Here is an 18,898-nt window from a genome sequence, read left to right on the forward strand (position 1 = left end):
TATATATATATATATATATATATATATATATATATATATATATATATTATAAACATATCTTATGCAATTTTCTAAAAATTAAAGAAACTTATAAAAGATAGAGAGTGTTGAAATGTTTATATTTTTTGCATTCCTGGTTTAGTCTAATTTAATCTACACTAATTAAACCAACCCATCATTTCAAATTTTATTGAATAATCGTCGCGCTATTCTTTGTATTAAAATACTTGTATATTATGCTTGTATAACAAGTGTTCAAAATAACGTTATAAATTTTTAATTTGGATAAATTGCTTTTTTTAAAGGTCGTTTAGACAAGAATTATTTGATTTCAAGGAAGAAATATGGCATTTGTTATTTTTTATTTATTTCAAGATTAACTTTGTTTTTTAAAATAGAAATCTACGTTTTTTGTGGCAATATGTTCTAAGTAAAAAAGTAATTAATAACTTTTGTCTGAAATATTTTTTATCTATCTATAAAATTCTAAGATATTTAACAAAATATCTATACTTTTGGAATTAAAAAAATGTCGATAACTTCTGAAAAAAAATGTAAACGATAACAAATGTTTATTTTAAACTAATAAATTTAATAAGTAACATTTACTGAACTTTTTTGTTTCATCTTTTTTAGATATTTAAGAATTAACGATCAATGCTCAATTAAATTAATGTTTGAAATTAAGTCCTTCCACTTCAATATATTGTTTGAATTCTTTCACATCTTCATTAATTAACATCTGTGGTGTTATTTGTGCACAGGCTCGATATATTCTATCTATCATATCTTTATGAGAAACAGTTGACACAACATGTCCACCAGACCTAATATTATTAGTTTTTTTTCTTTGGAACTTCATAAAAGTCATACATGTTATATTTACTGCTTCCACCAACACGTGAAGATATGATGGATAATAGAATATGTTGTGCACAAATAACATCACAGATGTTAGCTAACGCTTTGAAGATATTTTCATGAAAGTTTAAGAAATAAAATAAAAAACAATAAATACCGTAATTCCTCCTTGAAATCAAATAATTATCTGAAAAATTCTTCTGAAAAAAAAATGTTTTTAACATAAAAATTTGAAATTTTCCAGATAATGCTTTATTTTGAACACCTATATGAAATTATTTATAATCAACATGTTAATGGCAAATTAAGAAATAGCTGCAATTTGCAAAAATATTACTATAAATAAATCGATTGACATAGTTGGGATAAAAAACTGAAATCATTTAGAGATCAATTGTTAAAATTTAAAGGAAAGGATGTAACCAGGAAAATTTGTATTGTACATTAAGATATGATGATAATTACCTATTAATGATGCTTTCCATTTAATGACAGTGTCGACTGTCTTGTCGAATGTCAAGAAAAATATAGAACGATATTTGTCACAACTTGTATCAAATGGAAAGCATTAAAGTAATTTGCATCAATCAATCAGTAATTTGCATGGTTACCCATGAAACAGATATATTTATTTTATAACTAATCTTATAATTGTACTAATATAAAGTATGTTAAGAGTTCAATAATCGCAACTATAAACTTCACGTAACTCCAAATGGTAATAATTTAATTTGATATAAGGCGTACAATTGAATAAAATCATTATGATAATATATTTGTCTCGCACAAATATTTTGCAATGAGAAACAGCTGAGTGAATATTTGATATTTACTTTCAATTACGTATATTACGCGTATTGCAGAAATAATATAGTAAAATTAATAAACTGAGAAAAAGAGGAATTTAATTTTCGATGGATGATGTAAAAAAATTATTTATTGTATTAAAAATAAATAATTATATAATTTTCATGATATAAGATCTACATTACATTGAAAAAAATATTAGGTACAAAAACGGTACAATTTTTAAGCCGATATCTCTGCAATTTATCTGCGATTTATCTGTGTTATGTGTATATGTATTGTATATATGTAAAATATATATATATATATATATATATATATATATATATACACACACACACACACACACACACACACACACACACACACACACACACACACACACACACACACACACACACATACATATATATATTATACTATATATATATATATATATATATATATATATATGTATATATATATAAAACTTTAGTTTTTATATAACAGAATCCACTGTGATGCAGCGAAATAATTTACGTTCCATGCGCGTGCCGTTTTTCGCACATTAAAGACATTGGTTTGCCCCACTCGACTTTTTCCCCTCTACTTCGCAAACACAGCATGAATGTGATCTTTGAGCGAAGGATAAAATCATTCTGCGAACGACAGTCGAGCGTTCGACAGTCAGTAGTCCTGGCGATCACTTTAAGCGGCATGTTCGCACTACTGATCGTCATTCTCGCGCTCCAAAACGGTGCCAATGGAGCCGAGAGGTTCACGTGAGTACTATGCTGACAAATTCCCGTTTTAATTTTATCAAATATGATTCGATACCATAAATACAAGAAAATACAATTCGCATTAATTACTTGGCCATTTTTGCATAAAAATATGTAGATACCATTTTCACATTTTGGCACAAGTAATATATATTTGATTAAATTCGAATCGATATAATTTTAGTAGATTTAGATTTTAGTATTTAGATTTTGGTTTTTCAAAATTATGTTCTTCAAATCTCTCAATTTTCGATGCCAATTTTCTTATTACATTCTCTATATAATTGTCACCATTTATTTCTACACGTAGTTGAAATTAGCGCGTATATCTCGTATGCTTTTAAAGATATTTTTTAAGCAATAAAAAGTTCATTGAATTATCGTTAATAAGTTGTCGGGGGGGTCACATGATTTTTCGTCTTTTTATCGTTTAAAAGCAATGAGCGATGCATAAAAAAGTATTTTCTTTAAAGCGGTCGAGTAATAGCTGGATTACTTGATTGCAACTGCGTGAATGTTAGTTTTAAATAGAAAGGTAATTCACCGGATACCTACATGGTGAAAGCAACAAGTGGGTGGATTCACTGAGAAATAGACCGCATCGGCGTCTTCTCGAAGTTCAAAGACATTTGCAAAATTATTGAGTTCCTATTACTTCTCGCACTTCTTGGATTTGAATACAGCGTGAACGGCTACTTAGAAATCCTTTCACGTCGTAACGGTGAACAGTAATAAGGCAGACATAATCTGCTTCTTCTCTTCTTAACAATAAAAATTATTTTTGTCTTCCGGTAAAATTATGTGTATACGTAAAATAACTTTATGTTTTTTATTATTAAAAGATTATTTTTCATTAATTGTAGATATAATAAAATATAATTTTAAAAAGTGAAATTAGGCTGATAAGTTAATTGTCGTTCGTTGGTAAGTACAGTTTAATTGTTCACAAATTATATCTTATAACTTTATAAATATTTACTTAACAATAACTGTTAATATTTATTGTTTTATTTATATTTAGTAAACATATTTATATATTATTTATATAACATACACTTTTGTGGTGGAAGGTCATTTATTTTATTATTTTTATGCTAAATTCTGTTGTCAGCTTTTCTATTTAAAATTGGAATTTGGATATTGATATTCGAATTGTTTGCAAATTGTATCGCCTTAATATTTACGCTTTTATTTTTTATTTTATTATTTACACATCAACAATCGCGAGGGCTTATTTTATTATTATTTTACTTATATTTGATTTATTCTTAGAAGACAAAAATATTTATTATCATCATTAGTTACGATTAAGAATTGTTATTGAAAATATTTTTTTTTAGTACTTTTTTGTTTAAATGAATATGAATACTCGTAGAATAATTATAAAATATGTTCATGAATAAATATTTTTTTAATATGAAAATTTTGAATGAATAAAGTACTTCAATTATGAGCTTTTATATTCATCGAATACATTATTGCGCACTTTATACATTCCTGTAATAGACATTAAACAAATAATTCTTCGTGTAACGTCCATATAATACCATGTATTGCGTGTAATATTTATTACGAATTAGTTGATGCTATTGATAAATGTAAAAATAAGATAAAATTTTAATTTATCAAAATTATGTTGTTATTATTTTATTAATTTATATAGGATTATATTAACAGAAGATATATATGAATAAGATTTAAATAGTTACAATCAAGTACGTGATGTTCGATTTATTATTTTAATAATTTTAATTTTTTCAATTTTATACATCTATTCTTTAATTCTCTTTAGTCTTTAATTAAACTGAAAAATTTATTAATTATTTTTTATTATTTTTTTATGTATTCCCTAAAAATATACTAAATATGTTATTATTTACATGAAATTATTACTAGACTGAAAAAATCTTTAATAATTCAAAAGATTTAATTAAAAGATTTAATCTAATTTCAAAGAAATACCTTTTTGCTCATATTCCAAAAAATTATTTGGATCAATGAAAATTTCTTTGAAAATATAACATCTTATTTTTAAAGAAATTTTCATTGATCTAAAGAAAAATTTTTTTTCTTTAAAAACGATCATAAAGAGATATTTCTTTGAAATTAAGATTTTTTTTCCGTGTAGATATATAAAATTAAAAAGTTAGAAAAAAAATGTCAAATTCTCTCTTTTTCAAAACGCAGTTCTTCTTGGCACTACAAGTGCGATACTGGCATGTGCAAGAAGACACTAATTACGGAAAAAGACAACAACCCGGTTTCTCTTGATGTGTGCGAATTATCCTGCGGCACAGGTAATCTGTGGCCGATGCCGACAGGACATATATCTATTAGTCAGGACACAGTACATCTTAATCCTGAAAATATTGCGCTCGCTGGAATTTCCACTCAATCGACGGTGGGAAATCTTCTTCAAAGAAACATTGATCGTATGAAAGAGAATATGAAGAAGCTTAGTGATTCCGTATCTTTGAAAGCTGACGGGTCCAATTTAGTGATACGCTTTAAAGAAGGACTTAATTTTAATAACGTCAAGCTGACCTTGGAAACGGATGAGAGCTACATTCTCCAAATATCTACGAACGATCGTCAGGTAAGTTGTAACAAAGAAAGATAAAAAACAAGAAGTACAACTTTGAATAAATTTACATTTGGATTCTTATTAAATATATTAACGACTGATTTTCGTGGACCCTAATTAAATATTGTTAATTCGAGGTGATATATTTATGTAAATAGCGGGAATAGAAGCTGTCACAGATTTTTTTATAAGAATAAAGGACTTAAGATAAATGAGACTGTTAGCTACTCGAATTAAAATACTGATGTTAAAATTTTATGGATATCGAATATCCAAAAAATTAAAATCTCTTTTGTCTTGAGACACTCTAAAAATAATAAAGTACGTAAATATGTTATGTATTATTCGCTGTCTAATTAAGCTTTGAGTTAATAATTCCATTATTTTATAAGGTCTAGGTTTTCTGTGGCTGAATTAGTGTACACTTTTGGAATTTAAAGTAAGATAGGTATATGTTTGATATTTGTCGAAGATTCTTCGAGAGAATTCTCGTGCAGTCTAATATAGGAAAAGAAAACAAACCAATAGTATTTCAATTTCATTTCGTAACAATAAAGCTTGGATATAAAAACGAGTTTTTTTTATTTATACATTCAAGAGAAGTACAATATATATCCATAGTATGTATACATAGATATAGTATTTCAATGTGTTTCATCATTAGGTCATGCTGTGCTTCGTTAATGATCACATGATCTTTCTAATTGATCATTAGTGCGACGCATTAGTCAGATAAATTAAGATCGTTTCCGCGGTATGACTGAAAATTTACATATTTCATTCACATTTTCTACAATTGCGTATATTTTTGTAATTAATTTAATTTGAACTTCTTTTAACTGAACTCTCTTTTTATTAACTTTTCATTTATTCCTTTCTTTTTTATTTTTTTCTTTCTATTCTCTTTAAATCAATTGCTTTTTTCTAAAAAAAATTCACTTCTACATTCGCAGTTTATTAAAATTAATTTCTAGGTGGAAGCCCTTATAACGGCAAACACATATTTTGGAGCTCGATACGCATTGGAGACCCTCAATCAATTAATAGCTTATAACGATTTGAACTCTAAGATTCATATAGCCAGCGATGTATATATCGCAGATGGTCCAAAATATCCTTACCGTGGAATCCTTTTGGACACTAGCCGAAACTATGTTGACAAAAAGACAATTCTGCGAACGATCGACAGTATGGCCGCGTCCAAGCTGAATACATTCCATTGGCACATTACCGATTCCCAAAGTTTTCCTTATGTTAGTAGAACATGGCCCAATTTCGTCAAGTATGGTAGCTACACGCCAAGAAAAATCTATACCTCTGAGACAATCAGAGAAATCGTCGATTACGCCTTGGTTCGCGGAGTTAGGGTGCTGCCAGAGTTTGATGCTCCTGCGCATGTTGGCGAAGGCTGGCAGTGGGTGAGTAATAACTTCTGCTCTTACCAGAGCAAATAAAGATGATTTATGGTTTAATGTTCGATGCGCTTATAAATCAAAATTGATGTGCCCATTTATCATGAAGAGAATATATTACATATATTATTTATTTAAAGTTAATATAATAACTCTAAAAGAGAGAATATTAAAAGAAGTTTTACGAAGAAGAATAAATTCGTCTCTCTCTCTCTCTCTCTCTCTCTCTCTCTCTCTCTCTCTCTCTCTCTCTCTCTCTCTCTCTCTCTCTCTCTCTCTCTCTCTCTCTCTCTCTCTCGCTCTCTCTCTCTCTCTCTCTCTCTCGCTTTCTCTCTCTCTCTTTCCCCCCCCTCTCCCCCTTCTCTTTCTCAGGATTAATAAAGATCATTTTGACAATATTCCATACAAATCCCCAGTATATCTCAATCAATCGAAAAAAAATATTATTCAATTAATTTTATGCATTCAAATGTTTTTTTGATAATTGAAAATAATGAAAATAATAAAGAAAGTCCATATTTCAATATGAACGTAAAAGAGAGAGGCTTGTTTAATTGTTTTTTTATTACGTTTTTTTGATTAATCATTAATTCTTTTTAATTATTCGCATTTCTTGTTTAGCAATTAATCTATATTTGCATTAATAAACATTAATTAAATAAAAAATATTATGTCCACGAATGTTGTTTATGATTGTTCACTTTGTTAAAGCTTAAACATATTCTTTGAGCACATAATATTAACTATATGAAAAATATATATATATTAAAAATATATATATTAATTTGTTTTACATTATAATATCGTAAAAATACATATTATGAAAGAAATAAAATACATAGATCAAATGTATCATCCTTGGTGAAAATTTTTCTTAGAATTCTTCGCATAATTTTTCATAACTTCTGTATCAATTTTAAATTTTGTTAGAATTTCTGTATAATTTTGTATTATTATAACTTTTTAAAAATTTTCTAAAATTTTGCTTTAATCTACAATACTATATGTTAACAAATAGGTTGGCGACAATGCAACAGTTTGCTTCAAAGCTGAGCCTTGGATGAATTATTGCGTAGAACCGCCATGCGGTCAGTTGAATCCTACTAGTGAAAGAGTGTATGAGATTCTTGAAGGAATTTATAAGGATATGATAGAAGATTTTCAACAGCCGGACATCTTCCACATGGGCGGTGACGAAGTAAACATTAACTGCTGGCGATCCCAAAAAATTATCACCGATTGGATGTTAAAGAAGGGGTGGAATCTTAAAGATAACAGCTTCTATCTATTGTGGGATTATTTCCAGAAGAAAGCTCTGGAAAAACTGAAGATTGCCAACGATGGCAAGAATATTTCGGCTGTCTTATGGACCAGCGGATTGACGAACGAGGAAAATCTTAAACATCTGGATCCTAAAAAATATATCATTCAGATTTGGACACTTGGCAATGACCCAACTATCGGCCGATTGTTGCAAAACAATTTTAAGATTATTTTCTCAAATTATGATGCTTTGTATCTTGATTGTGGGTAAGAAAACATTTTGTAGAATTGGGTTATATTCATTCCTTTTTTAAATTGTAATATATTAAATAGATAAAGTTCTCATATTATTTTATATTTATAAAGATTTTAAAAAATAAACTTAAATATAAATTTTCTTCGGAAATTATAAGATGAAAAATCGTAGAATGTTTCAGAATTTGTGTATATAAAGAATTGTAAAAGGAATTCTACAAAAGATGTGAATTTTTTCAACATTTTTGAAAAGTGTATCAATTTGAGAAATTTTTTTAAATAGTCAGAAAATTATATAAAATGGTGAATTTTTAAAACTTTTAAAATTTATGTAGAAATTTTGAAAAAATATGTGACAATTTCTAAAATTTCTAAAAAATTTTTATTATAAATGTATCAGTATTTGACTGTTTGTAAATAAAAAATTAGTATAATTATTATATAATAATTATCACGTTAATTGACGTTATTATATAATAATTATCATGTTAAATATATTCTATGAACATACATACTAAATCTTCTTAAGATTAAATATTAATTATATTTTTTCTTTTCATAGATTTGGAGCTTGGATAGGTGAAGGCAATAATTGGTGCTCGCCATACATTGGATGGCAAAAGATCTATGAAAATTCTCCGTTAGAGATAATCAAGAAACAAGGATATGGAAATAAGAAGCATCTCATTCTAGGTAAATTCCCTGTTAAAATATTATTAAGACTTTACGAATTGTGCGTTATGAGATAATGTTAAAACGTTAAATAAAGATCACATCTACATAAAATTATTGTTGCATTATTAAAAATTGTTTGTGTTATCTTAATACATTCAAAAGAAAAAGAGAACACTTAGAAATATTATTAAGACTTGTTGATTAAAACTAATTTAATAGAAAAAGATATACAGATTTTACAATCGTTAACACATGTAGTTTATAACATTGATGCGCTGAATAATTACAATTTGATTGATCACATATTTGTGTTATATGTATTTGTTTCATAGGTGGAGAAGCAGCACTTTGGACCGAACAGGCGGACAGCGCGAATATTGATATGAAATTGTGGCCAAGATCGGCCGCGATGGCTGAAAGATTGTGGAGCGAACCGAATTCCAAATGGCATCACGCCGAACACAGAATGTTGAAGCATCGCCAGAGACTCGTCGAATTACAAAAAATCAACGCGGACAGTTTAGAACCTGAATGGTGCTTGCAAAACCAAGGTTCGTGCTACGCGTAAACAATAAACCTATGTTATAAAAATTTGTATCTGTTTTATTTTTACGCAATTTCATTGTTTCTACATATCTGATATTAGATTATTAAATAGTTCTCATAATATGAAAAAAAGTTTTCATATTTTATATTTATAAACATATTATATATTATTTTGAAAAATAAACTTAAATATAAATTTTCTTCGGAAATTATAAGATAAAAAATTGTAGAATGTTTCAGAATTCCTGTATATAAAGATCTGATATTAGATTATTAAATCATCATATTTTAATCTTGTCATCATTTTGCTTTTCCTTACATTTTTTTCCTTTCTTCGTCTTCGTAGAAACCTCATTAATATTTGATAAAAAGTTCAAAAGTTTCATGTTATTTCGATTACGGTGCAAAAATTATACTGCAAAAATATTGCATAAAAATTAAATTTTTCTTAAAGAAAAATTTACATACTTTGTATTTAAAAGAAATGACATATTTTTTCATTTATTTTATACAAACTTAGATATTTAATTAAGAACAATCTGATTATCTAATAAGTTACGTCGTAATAATTATAATGTTTATTAACATTTTGTAAAATAAAACTTATGTGATTTGTCCTCTAATTATAAAAGATGATAATATGTTATAATCGGAGTGAACTTTATCTTTTTATTCACATTCATAATATTTTCGAATTGTGAAGAAAAATAGATGGCTGCGTAGAGAAAAAACAGAAAAAGCAGCTTTGCAATTATTGAAAGATTATTCAATAATATAATTGTTTTATATTTTATGTATTTAGATTCACTGATGAAATAAGTGCAAGAACCAGTCATATTAAAAAGTCTTACAACAATTGTGTGTCGTGTAAAGCTACTTTTTCTGTTGAATGCAGTCTATAAATGTTAGCTATATAAACCAATATCGTACATTGAATGTATCGGGATAATTGATTGAGGAGCTGTCATTGTTTTTCTTGATGAAATTCGAAATTTATTTATCGCAGAAAATATATATTTGCGGTACATAATCGATATTTTTTGAGAGCTGCGATAATATATTTCGATACGCATATATACATTCCTATATGTATTAATTCTTATATATGCTTCTTATATATATTGGCTTCATGTGAGAATGTGAACTCGTAAAATTTCAAATTCAATCCCTTATCCCATAAATATGGATTTTAAATTTGTAATCTGTGCAAAGCATAACAGCGACAGTTTTCGCAATAGGCGGCTGTAGAACACAGAAAGCAAGAGTGCCTACTTATTTTCCCATGAGAATCCATAGACATGAGCTATCGAAACTCAATAATTGTGTTACAATACATCTGTCAAAATGTCATAAAGAAGACGATAAGATATACGTATATATACAGATAATCTACTTAGACAGATACAATATACTTACGGTTACTTGTCAAACGCTAGATTGGGTCAGTGTTTGAAATTTTTCTGCAATGATTCTAGGGTATATTGTAAAAAGTAATGTACGTAAAAAAATCATTTGCTTTGTCTCTGACACATAACATTTTCTAATTCTTAACAATGATAATTATTTATACTATTTTTCATTTTCTTTTAAATGCAAAATAAAATTAGTAATCCGGAATATTTGTATTCTTATACATCATATATCGATTATTTATTTTTTCTTTAAAGCTTTTGTTTACTTATTTCTTGTCACAATTTGAGATAGTGATAGTGAACAGGAGCTTTAATATATAACATAAAATAGAAAACAATAAAATTATTATTACATTGAATATATATTGCAAATATTTTAATTTTTATGATGAATTTAAAAATAATTTAATTTCTTTTGTATTTTTTCGCGAAATTAAAATCTTATTTACAAGATCATCTTATTTAAATACATCTTATTTAAATGAGTAAATACTACGAATATTTTACAGATTTTACATAAATAGATAAATAGAGCGTTAAAATTCTAAAATCACACTTGATTTTCAATACAATACATCTTTCTTATTCGTCTAGATGATTTAAGCGAAATTCTATTCTCTGCAACGAACTTCGCTTTTTTTGTAAAGATCGATAGATCATTGAAGAAACTTTTTTCAATCACAAGATCAAATTTGATTTTTTTAATCTAAACTGTTTTAATGATTCGTGACTCATTGCTAATAATTGTCTCCCTTATCATCAAAAGGTGTCTTCACGAAATACGTTGTAAGAGTTCCTTTGCCTTTCACATAAGTCGGTCCTCGACAAACAAGTTCATATCCGGCATTGATAAGAATCTTGGCAGTGTCTTCAGTGACTTGAAGCTTACCCATTTCACCGCAGCTATCCATTCTAGAAGCCACATTTACCGTATTTCCCCAAATGTCATATTGCGGCTTTTGGGCACCTACAACGCCAGCTATCACCGGACCGTGATTTAAGCCTATAATAAAAATATATTACTTCTTTATTTCATCGAGTTAAAGTGACAATTGACAAGTGTTAATATATATAATTCATTACGCAATTATTTATCATTTAATATTCTTATTAAAAATATTTAAATTAAAAAAGGTATTTTGATAAAAAGAATTTAATAATGAAAGCGTTAACGATAATATAATATATCATATCATTTCTGTTAGTACCTATTCTTAATTTGAATCTCTGGAAAGAATCCCTGTTGATCTGATCCAGAATTGTCATAAGCGCGATGGCAAACTCAACGAGAACGATCACATTGTGGTCTTGTTGTTTCAATAGGTCCTGTATAAAATAAATGAAGAACAACATTATTTTGATAATTTTTTTTATTAGAATAAAAAATAATAAAAAATATTCTAAGCATATATGTATATACATCGATTTATCATATGGAATTATTTTACGCATGATAAATATTTATTTGAATAGCTTTTCAAAAAGAAATCAAAATTAATTAAGATTATTATAGAACATTATAAATAGAACAGGTTTCTAAAGAAATTACTTAAGCTTTCGGCTTTATAAAATTTAATTTTATGATCTTACTTTGCCATCACCATCCTCTTTTCCTGGGCTTAGCCCGGACGCCAGCATGTAAGTACTACCTATCGTCTTGATTTTTTCGATACCCGAGAACTTCGGCTTGAGTAAGAGTTTGTCGAAGTCACAAATGATTTCATTAAGTAGACGCAAACATTCGAGACCTTGTTTATTTATGTCGGTTTCGTCATAAAATTCCTTGTAATTCGGAATTGACGCAAACATCACAGCAATGCTGCTATATCTTTCATGATAGAGTTCCTAGAAGACAACAATAACCTTTGCTTCAATATCAATATACTAATAAATTAATTGATTTTTATTAATCCTAAGTTACTATCGGAAATATTATCTGGGAGATCCGAAAAGAAATTTTTAAAATATGATTAATATCAAAATTCTTCTAATTACTTTAAACTAATTATTTGTTATAACTTTTTTCCTATTCATGATCCCAGAATAAACAACTAATTTGAATATTCTGCACATTTATTTTGTGGCATATTTTAAATGCTTACCGAATATTAATTATGTATCAGTTATGTATATTGAAATGTGCAAATTTCATTAATTACGGCATATAAATTAGATTTATTAAAATTATTACTTTTTAATAAATTAATTCATTGTATACACGATGAAAATAATTTTGAAAATCGAAATTTAAGAGCTGACCTGCATAGCTCTCGTAGCTAAAAAGTGATCAGCTACGTGCGCTGGAAGAATATTTTCCAAGAGAATCTTGTTAATGCCTCTCATGGTTTCTACCTCGTCTTGTTCAACTCTCAACTTACTCTTCCATAAAATATCCATTCTGGATGTGTATTCTACTTGTCTGTCGAGAATGTGCAGTATCAGACTGACGAGAACCAGTAAATATCCCATTTGTATCAGATAATGGATGTGGTAAAACCTGCGAAAATGTAGTTCACATAACATTGCAAGACCGAGCTTGCGATTTATCTCTGTGCTGTTTGAATTTTTAGAACGTCTTACTTACTTGCCAAGGTAGTTCTCGTAGTACATTTGGAATACTGGTGCTTGAGAGAAGATTACGAGTATTATGGTAACGGATAGGAACATTACGCCTAGTTTCAGCAAGAAATCGACTCTCAAGTGTGTCCAGCCAACTACTAATGCTATTACTGGGGAATATAAATACACCTGAAAATGTTATTTATTAAAAGCAAATAGGTAATAACCACTTAAGCGTATAAATTTGTCTTAAAAGAGTTTTATATTAATATATAAAAAAATAATGATAAATAATGCTTTTTAAAAAACTTAATAAATGATATAAAAGGAATTGTTTAAAAATTTCTAAGATAACCATGCCATATATTTTTTTTAAAGACGTAAATAATCGGAAAATTTTTAATATACGCACTGGTACAATATTGTATCCTGCAACGTAATCAACTTCGATCAGACTAATAACTGATGATGCGATAGCTAATAGTGCCGTTATCAAATATACTGTTATTCTGATACCCCGGCTAAGTGCGATTTGATTCGATGTTTCTTCAATATTTTCAGAGTCGGTTTTTCCACTAAACCAAGAAATTGCAGCGAATATAATTAGGGATGCTAAACCAGCTGCAAAGCAGCCATAAACTATGATGCTTCTGTGAAAATAAACGATAAAATTGATTTTTAAAATATTAAGTAGAAATAAATTAATGAAAGAGATTAATTAAGTTTGATAAATTAATTATTAAAATATTAGATACCGCGGAAAGTTCGTGTCATTGTTTGAAGAGACGTTTATAAGGAAAGAAACGACTTTCCGCGATATCTAATATTTTTAATATGTCTAATTGAATTATATAAATAAAATAAATTACCTAATTAAATAAATACTAATAATATAATAGTTTCTATTTTATGAATATTAAAAAGATAAGATATATTAATAATATAATTTTATTTTGTAGTATAGTAAAAATATAGAAATATTGATTTTTTTTAACAAATTATGATATTAAAATATTAGAGTAATAGAGTTAATAGAATAAGAAAGTGAGAATATTATATTATATTAAATTAATTAATATTAATATTATATTAAATAGTATTAAATAGTCGACTAATAATATTTGATTAAATTGTAGTTCACCTTGGTAGATAGATGATTTGGATACAGAACATGATAGCGTAAACCACATTGGAGGCCACAACATACCAAAGATATTGCTCATCTCTCTGCTCTCGATATAACTGTTCTTGACTTTTTTCCTTGAACCAAAAGGTAATAGGCGAAATTCCTTCACTTCCGCCACACCAGTGTCTACAATGTACATAAAAATAGAAATCATTTCTATATCGCAAATTACTTGATTTAATATAAGTAAGCATTCTCATATTGTCGTTTCAAAAAAAATTATATAATATTTATCTCAAAAGGGATAGTGAAATAATTAATAAATTGTACCTAATAATACTACATGCATACCATGTAATTATGTAGAAATGCGGTAATGAAAAGAAGAGTGATATAATTATTATTAAATTTCATTAAGCTATTAATGATTAAACTAGATTTTTTATATGATATTAACGAGATGTCAGATAAATAATCTTAATGTAATGTTGACGTAAAGTAAATAGGTATATGTATGTAACTCACTGTGTATCAAAACAGCTGGCATTATTTGCCAATAGATTTGATTCGATCATTGCTATGCTCTGTCGAAAAAAGTACATTTTAATTATTTTATTAAAACTTTATGGAAATAAATAGTAGCTTACTGTTAGGCCAATATTTTTTGCTAATGTCGCTTCTGCTATATTAGCGAAAGGCTTATCCGCACCCCAACATTCTACGTATTTTGTCATTTTGCTACTAGGTCTGGATCTATAAAAAAATAACATTTATTATTAAAATTATTATTAATAAATTCTATATAATATTATTATTGTTTGTTCTTTAAAAAAACATAAAAATATAATATAATGTATTATTTTTAACAAGATAATCTATAATATTAAAATAACAGATAAATTTCAAAGAATAGTATATTATAAAATAAAATATTTTTTTATTAAATGTGTATGTTTAATTATTTTTGATACATTTTCTATTCATAATTTATTATGAAACATATAATATATTGATAATTAAAGCTTTTAACTAAAAGCTTTTATTGTGAAGTTATTACTGTTACTGTATATTGACATTTTTGCATAAATGTTAATTTGATAAGAATTGACACAGAATTATGTAAGACATGCCTGGAAGGTATTGGTCCAGGTCCTTGTATACGATTTCCACCATTTTCCATTCCATTTTCTTCTCGATTTTTCTGTAGAGAGTAAAAATTATCAGCAAATTTGCATTTTCTGGAGATATTTTTATTTTAACGCGCAACTATAATGTATATGTGTGTTAGAATTCTCATCAGAGAGAAAATTATTTCAAATAAGATTAAATTTTTTATTTTTACAAAAAAATTATCTACAGAAAATATCTTTACTGAAGAACATTTATCTTATTATTGTAAGATAGGACAAGCGAACGGAATTTCAAGCAACGGGTATCAATCACTGTCACTATTATTATCAAACATCCGTCTTTACATACAAAGAGTAATATAAATGTTTCTATGATAAAAGAAAAGTTTCAATCATTACAAGGAAGAATTTTCCGTTTTTATTATATTAAAGATTTATATTTCGCATAATCATAATTTTCGTATATAAGAAGAAAAGTAAAAGGCATGAATATGTAAAGAAAAGTAAAAGATATGGTACGCTGAAAGAAAAATGATTTAGCGAGCTTTTAAACAAGTTTTTAACGAGTTTTTAAGATACATATTGAGACGATAAACGGAGCATTACGATCTAAACTTCGTTTATACAGAGATAAGACGCGGCTTAATTTACTCGGATTTCCTGTTTCACGACGAACTTTATCACTTTGTGATAAATTATTCAATGCGATACTAATGCGAATCTTCTATTCCTTCTCATAAAGGAAACCACTGTTCGTTTGCTTAAATTCTCCTCGTTCAATTGTCTCGTAATTGTCGCGAAAATTTTAGCATTTTAGAACGTAATTTGATTGATGATAAGAGTAAGTTATTTTTTGGTAAAGAATTAAAATTTTTACTATTTTATATATAAAATTCAAATAATATTACAAAGTGAATAAGTTAGAATTATAAAAAATTATTTAATATTATTATTTGCAATATAAAAACAAAAAGATACAACTTTTAAGAATCATATAGTTAACTTTCTCAGGAATTTTTATGTCGTGAAATATTACATTAACAGTATACTCACGTACTTATTTGTTTTTTTCAATGAGAAAAATACATTCTTTAAAATATTCTAAAAAGCAATTATTTTTTTGCAATATAAATTAACGTACTACCGCAAATTGCTCTTTAAACCAATTTTTTAATCTTTATATGTATAATTATAATTTAATATAATTTAATCTTTATATGTATAATTAACACCGATGAAGATAAAGTGTGTATTACTATAGCAAATGAGGATAGATTGGATTGTGTTTTTCCTTCGGCGATACCGGTAAGAGACAGTTGCTTTTGGCGAAAGATTAAGCAACAAGAGTTAAGCACAATATAAATTATTAACAAAAAATTAGAAGTAGCTGAGCGGATAAATGAATTAGATTTTTGTAAAAAAAAAACTTTAAGTTACAATAAATTTTTAGCGAATTTCTACTTACTTTCGTCGGTACAATAAGAAAAGTCTCTATTTTGTGCTGAGCAAGATAACTTTCCCGAGATCCTCCATTGCCTGGTTCAACTTCAAAATGATCGCCTAGTTGTAGTAAAGTAGCCTTCGTTATATGAACCCTCCTTAAAATCAAAAAGAAATTTTATAATAGAATTTAAATAATATAATTATTTTCTCATTTGTGCATAGTAATCCGTAAAAGAGAAATGAAAACTGGTGAAAATTTTTCTTATGATTTTTATACGAATTGAAGCATTTTTCAGAAATACTCAGAAATATTCGGAAAGTTTACATCTTCTTTCAGAATTTTTCATACAAGTGAATGAAATATTCTGAAATTTTCCTATCCCATAAGTTTGAAAAAATATTTTTAAATTTTTTAGATTTTATGACATTTCATCAGAAATTATACAAAAAAAATCTTAAAAATCTTACAATATTTCATAATTAACATATATGAAAAATTCTGAGAAAAGATGTAAATTTTCTGAGAAATGTTTTAATTCGTATAAAAAAATGTGAGAAAGTTACAAAATTATAGAGAAATTTTGAAAAATTCTAAGAAAATTTTCACCATTTACACTTTTTAATTATTTATGTATTATAATATCTCTCTCTCTCTCTCTCTCTCTCTCTCTCTCTCTCTCTCTCTCTTTCTCTCTCTCTATAATAAGTTTTTTACAAAAAAATAGGATTATTTTTATTGTTGCATAATTATGATCTCATAGAATTTTAGAAATTTCAAAAAATTAAAAAATATTAGTGATCGTTCTCTTTTACAATAATAGGTTTTCTATAATAAGTCATTATTTATAAAGCTATAAATCTTAAACTCTAAGAAATTGACCGATCCTAATCGATTATTTTTCTCACATTTGATTGTGATTGATCAATTTCTTAAAGCTTAAGACTTAAACTTAGGTAATGACTTATTGCAGAAGTTTATTATTGTAAAAGAAAACAATGACTAATATTTTGTTATTTTTTAAATTTCTAAAATTCTATAAAACTTTAATATGCGACAATAAAAGTCCTACTTTTTTTTGCAATATTATACAAACAGAAATCAAATATAAGAACAATTATACATTATTATATCAATGTTTCGTAAAATAATAAAATCCCCTAACTAAATAAATATCCCAAATGTTGACAGTTCAATCTGCAGATAACAATAGAGCACTTTGTATGTAATACGATATAAGCGTTGTACCGCAGTGTGGTAGAGATGAAGACCAATACAGATTGAGAGGATCACGACAGTGGTGAGTCGTCTTACCCTGGTAGACCGCCGCTTTCCATGTGATTGGCTAAGGTCACGTCGTCGCTCCACACGTCGAATTGCCATTTCCGCAAACCGAGTACTCCGCACAGCACGTTCCCTGTGTGAATTCCTATCCTCATGTCAACGTTAAAGCCGGTAGCTTCGCGGACAAACCTACATGCAACAAAATTCAATTTGAAAATACTTTTTATCTCGCATTTTTATGAAAATATATTATGTTACTCCTGCATTCTTGCTGCATTGTCTTTTAAATTTGAAGATTGTTTGATGAATTTAGGTTGTTTCATAAATTTAATGTTCAAGATCCGCAAAAATATTAAAGATATCTTTATTATAGCAACTAATATTATAAATATTAACATTAATTATAGAGACTATATTTGAATGCCAAAGAATTATGATTAAAGAAAAAATATTTTTTTACTTAATACACAAGATTTTTTACTAGAATGTATTGAAACGTTAAATGTCAAGAACAAGTATTAAAAAATAATGAGCAAACTTTTAAGAATAAATTTCTCAAAACTACCAAGGACAATAAGTAACGGTTGGCTGATCAATCGCATTGTTCTGTAATTAATGTCTATGTAACACTAAGTGGTTCTATTAATCCTCTAATTCACGTTACCGCATTTCGATACGTGAACAATTCGACACGCGTGCGCGCGCACACACACACACACACACACACACACACACACACACACACACACACACACACACACACACACACACACACACACACA

At 27.3% G+C, this 18,898-nt stretch overlaps 2 protein-coding genes across 2 annotated transcripts in view; one reads left to right on the top strand and one right to left on the bottom strand.

Annotated features, from left to right (window-relative positions):
* The first annotated feature begins 2,271 nt into the window (after positions 1–2,271).
* LOC105617404 (chitooligosaccharidolytic beta-N-acetylglucosaminidase) lies at positions 2,272–9,456 on the top strand. Its single transcript, XM_012198958.1, has 6 exons — positions 2,272–2,429; positions 4,617–5,025; positions 5,988–6,431; positions 7,444–7,955; positions 8,506–8,636; positions 8,951–9,456. The coding sequence occupies exons 1-6, from the start codon at positions 2,272–2,274 to the stop codon at positions 9,184–9,186; spliced, it is 1,890 nt and encodes a 629-aa protein (XP_012054348.1). The 3' UTR covers positions 9,187–9,456.
* A 1,857-nt stretch (positions 9,457–11,313) lies between these two features.
* LOC105617405 (adenylate cyclase type 2) overlaps positions 11,314–18,898 on the bottom strand; it is a 25,056-nt gene continuing 17,471 nt past the window's right edge. Inside the window, exons 4-15 of the mRNA XM_012198960.1 lie at positions 18,147–18,305; positions 16,857–16,989; positions 15,392–15,462; positions 14,909–15,014; positions 14,787–14,845; positions 14,277–14,447; positions 13,548–13,785; positions 13,161–13,324; positions 12,836–13,073; positions 12,167–12,421; positions 11,785–11,902; positions 11,314–11,579 (exon numbers count right to left, since the gene is read on the bottom strand). Coding sequence (XP_012054350.1) covers positions 11,314–11,579; positions 11,785–11,902; positions 12,167–12,421; positions 12,836–13,073; positions 13,161–13,324; positions 13,548–13,785; positions 14,277–14,447; positions 14,787–14,845; positions 14,909–15,014; positions 15,392–15,462; positions 16,857–16,989; positions 18,147–18,305 — 1,978 coding nt within the window. The remainder of the gene's footprint in view (positions 11,580–11,784; positions 11,903–12,166; positions 12,422–12,835; positions 13,074–13,160; positions 13,325–13,547; positions 13,786–14,276; positions 14,448–14,786; positions 14,846–14,908; positions 15,015–15,391; positions 15,463–16,856; positions 16,990–18,146; positions 18,306–18,898) is intronic.

This window comes from Atta cephalotes, assembly GCF_000143395.1.
Source record: "Atta cephalotes unplaced genomic scaffold scaffold00013, whole genome shotgun sequence".
NCBI classification, from domain to species: domain Eukaryota; kingdom Metazoa; phylum Arthropoda; class Insecta; order Hymenoptera; family Formicidae; genus Atta; species Atta cephalotes.

What these genes read in the sequence shown, in the direction of transcription:
- LOC105617404 (XM_012198958.1), top strand. Translation starts at nt 2,272, where the DNA reads ATGAATGTGATCTTTGAGCGAAGGATAAAATCATTCTGCGAACGACAG. An exon ending in TTGGCGAAGGCTGGCAGTGG is followed by an intron (nt 6,432 to 7,443) that starts GTGAGTAATAAC and finishes GTTAACAAATAG; the next exon opens with GTTGGCGACAATGCAACAGT. An exon ending in GCTTTGTATCTTGATTGTGG is followed by an intron (nt 7,956 to 8,505) that starts GTAAGAAAACAT and finishes TTCTTTTCATAG; the next exon opens with ATTTGGAGCTTGGATAGGTG.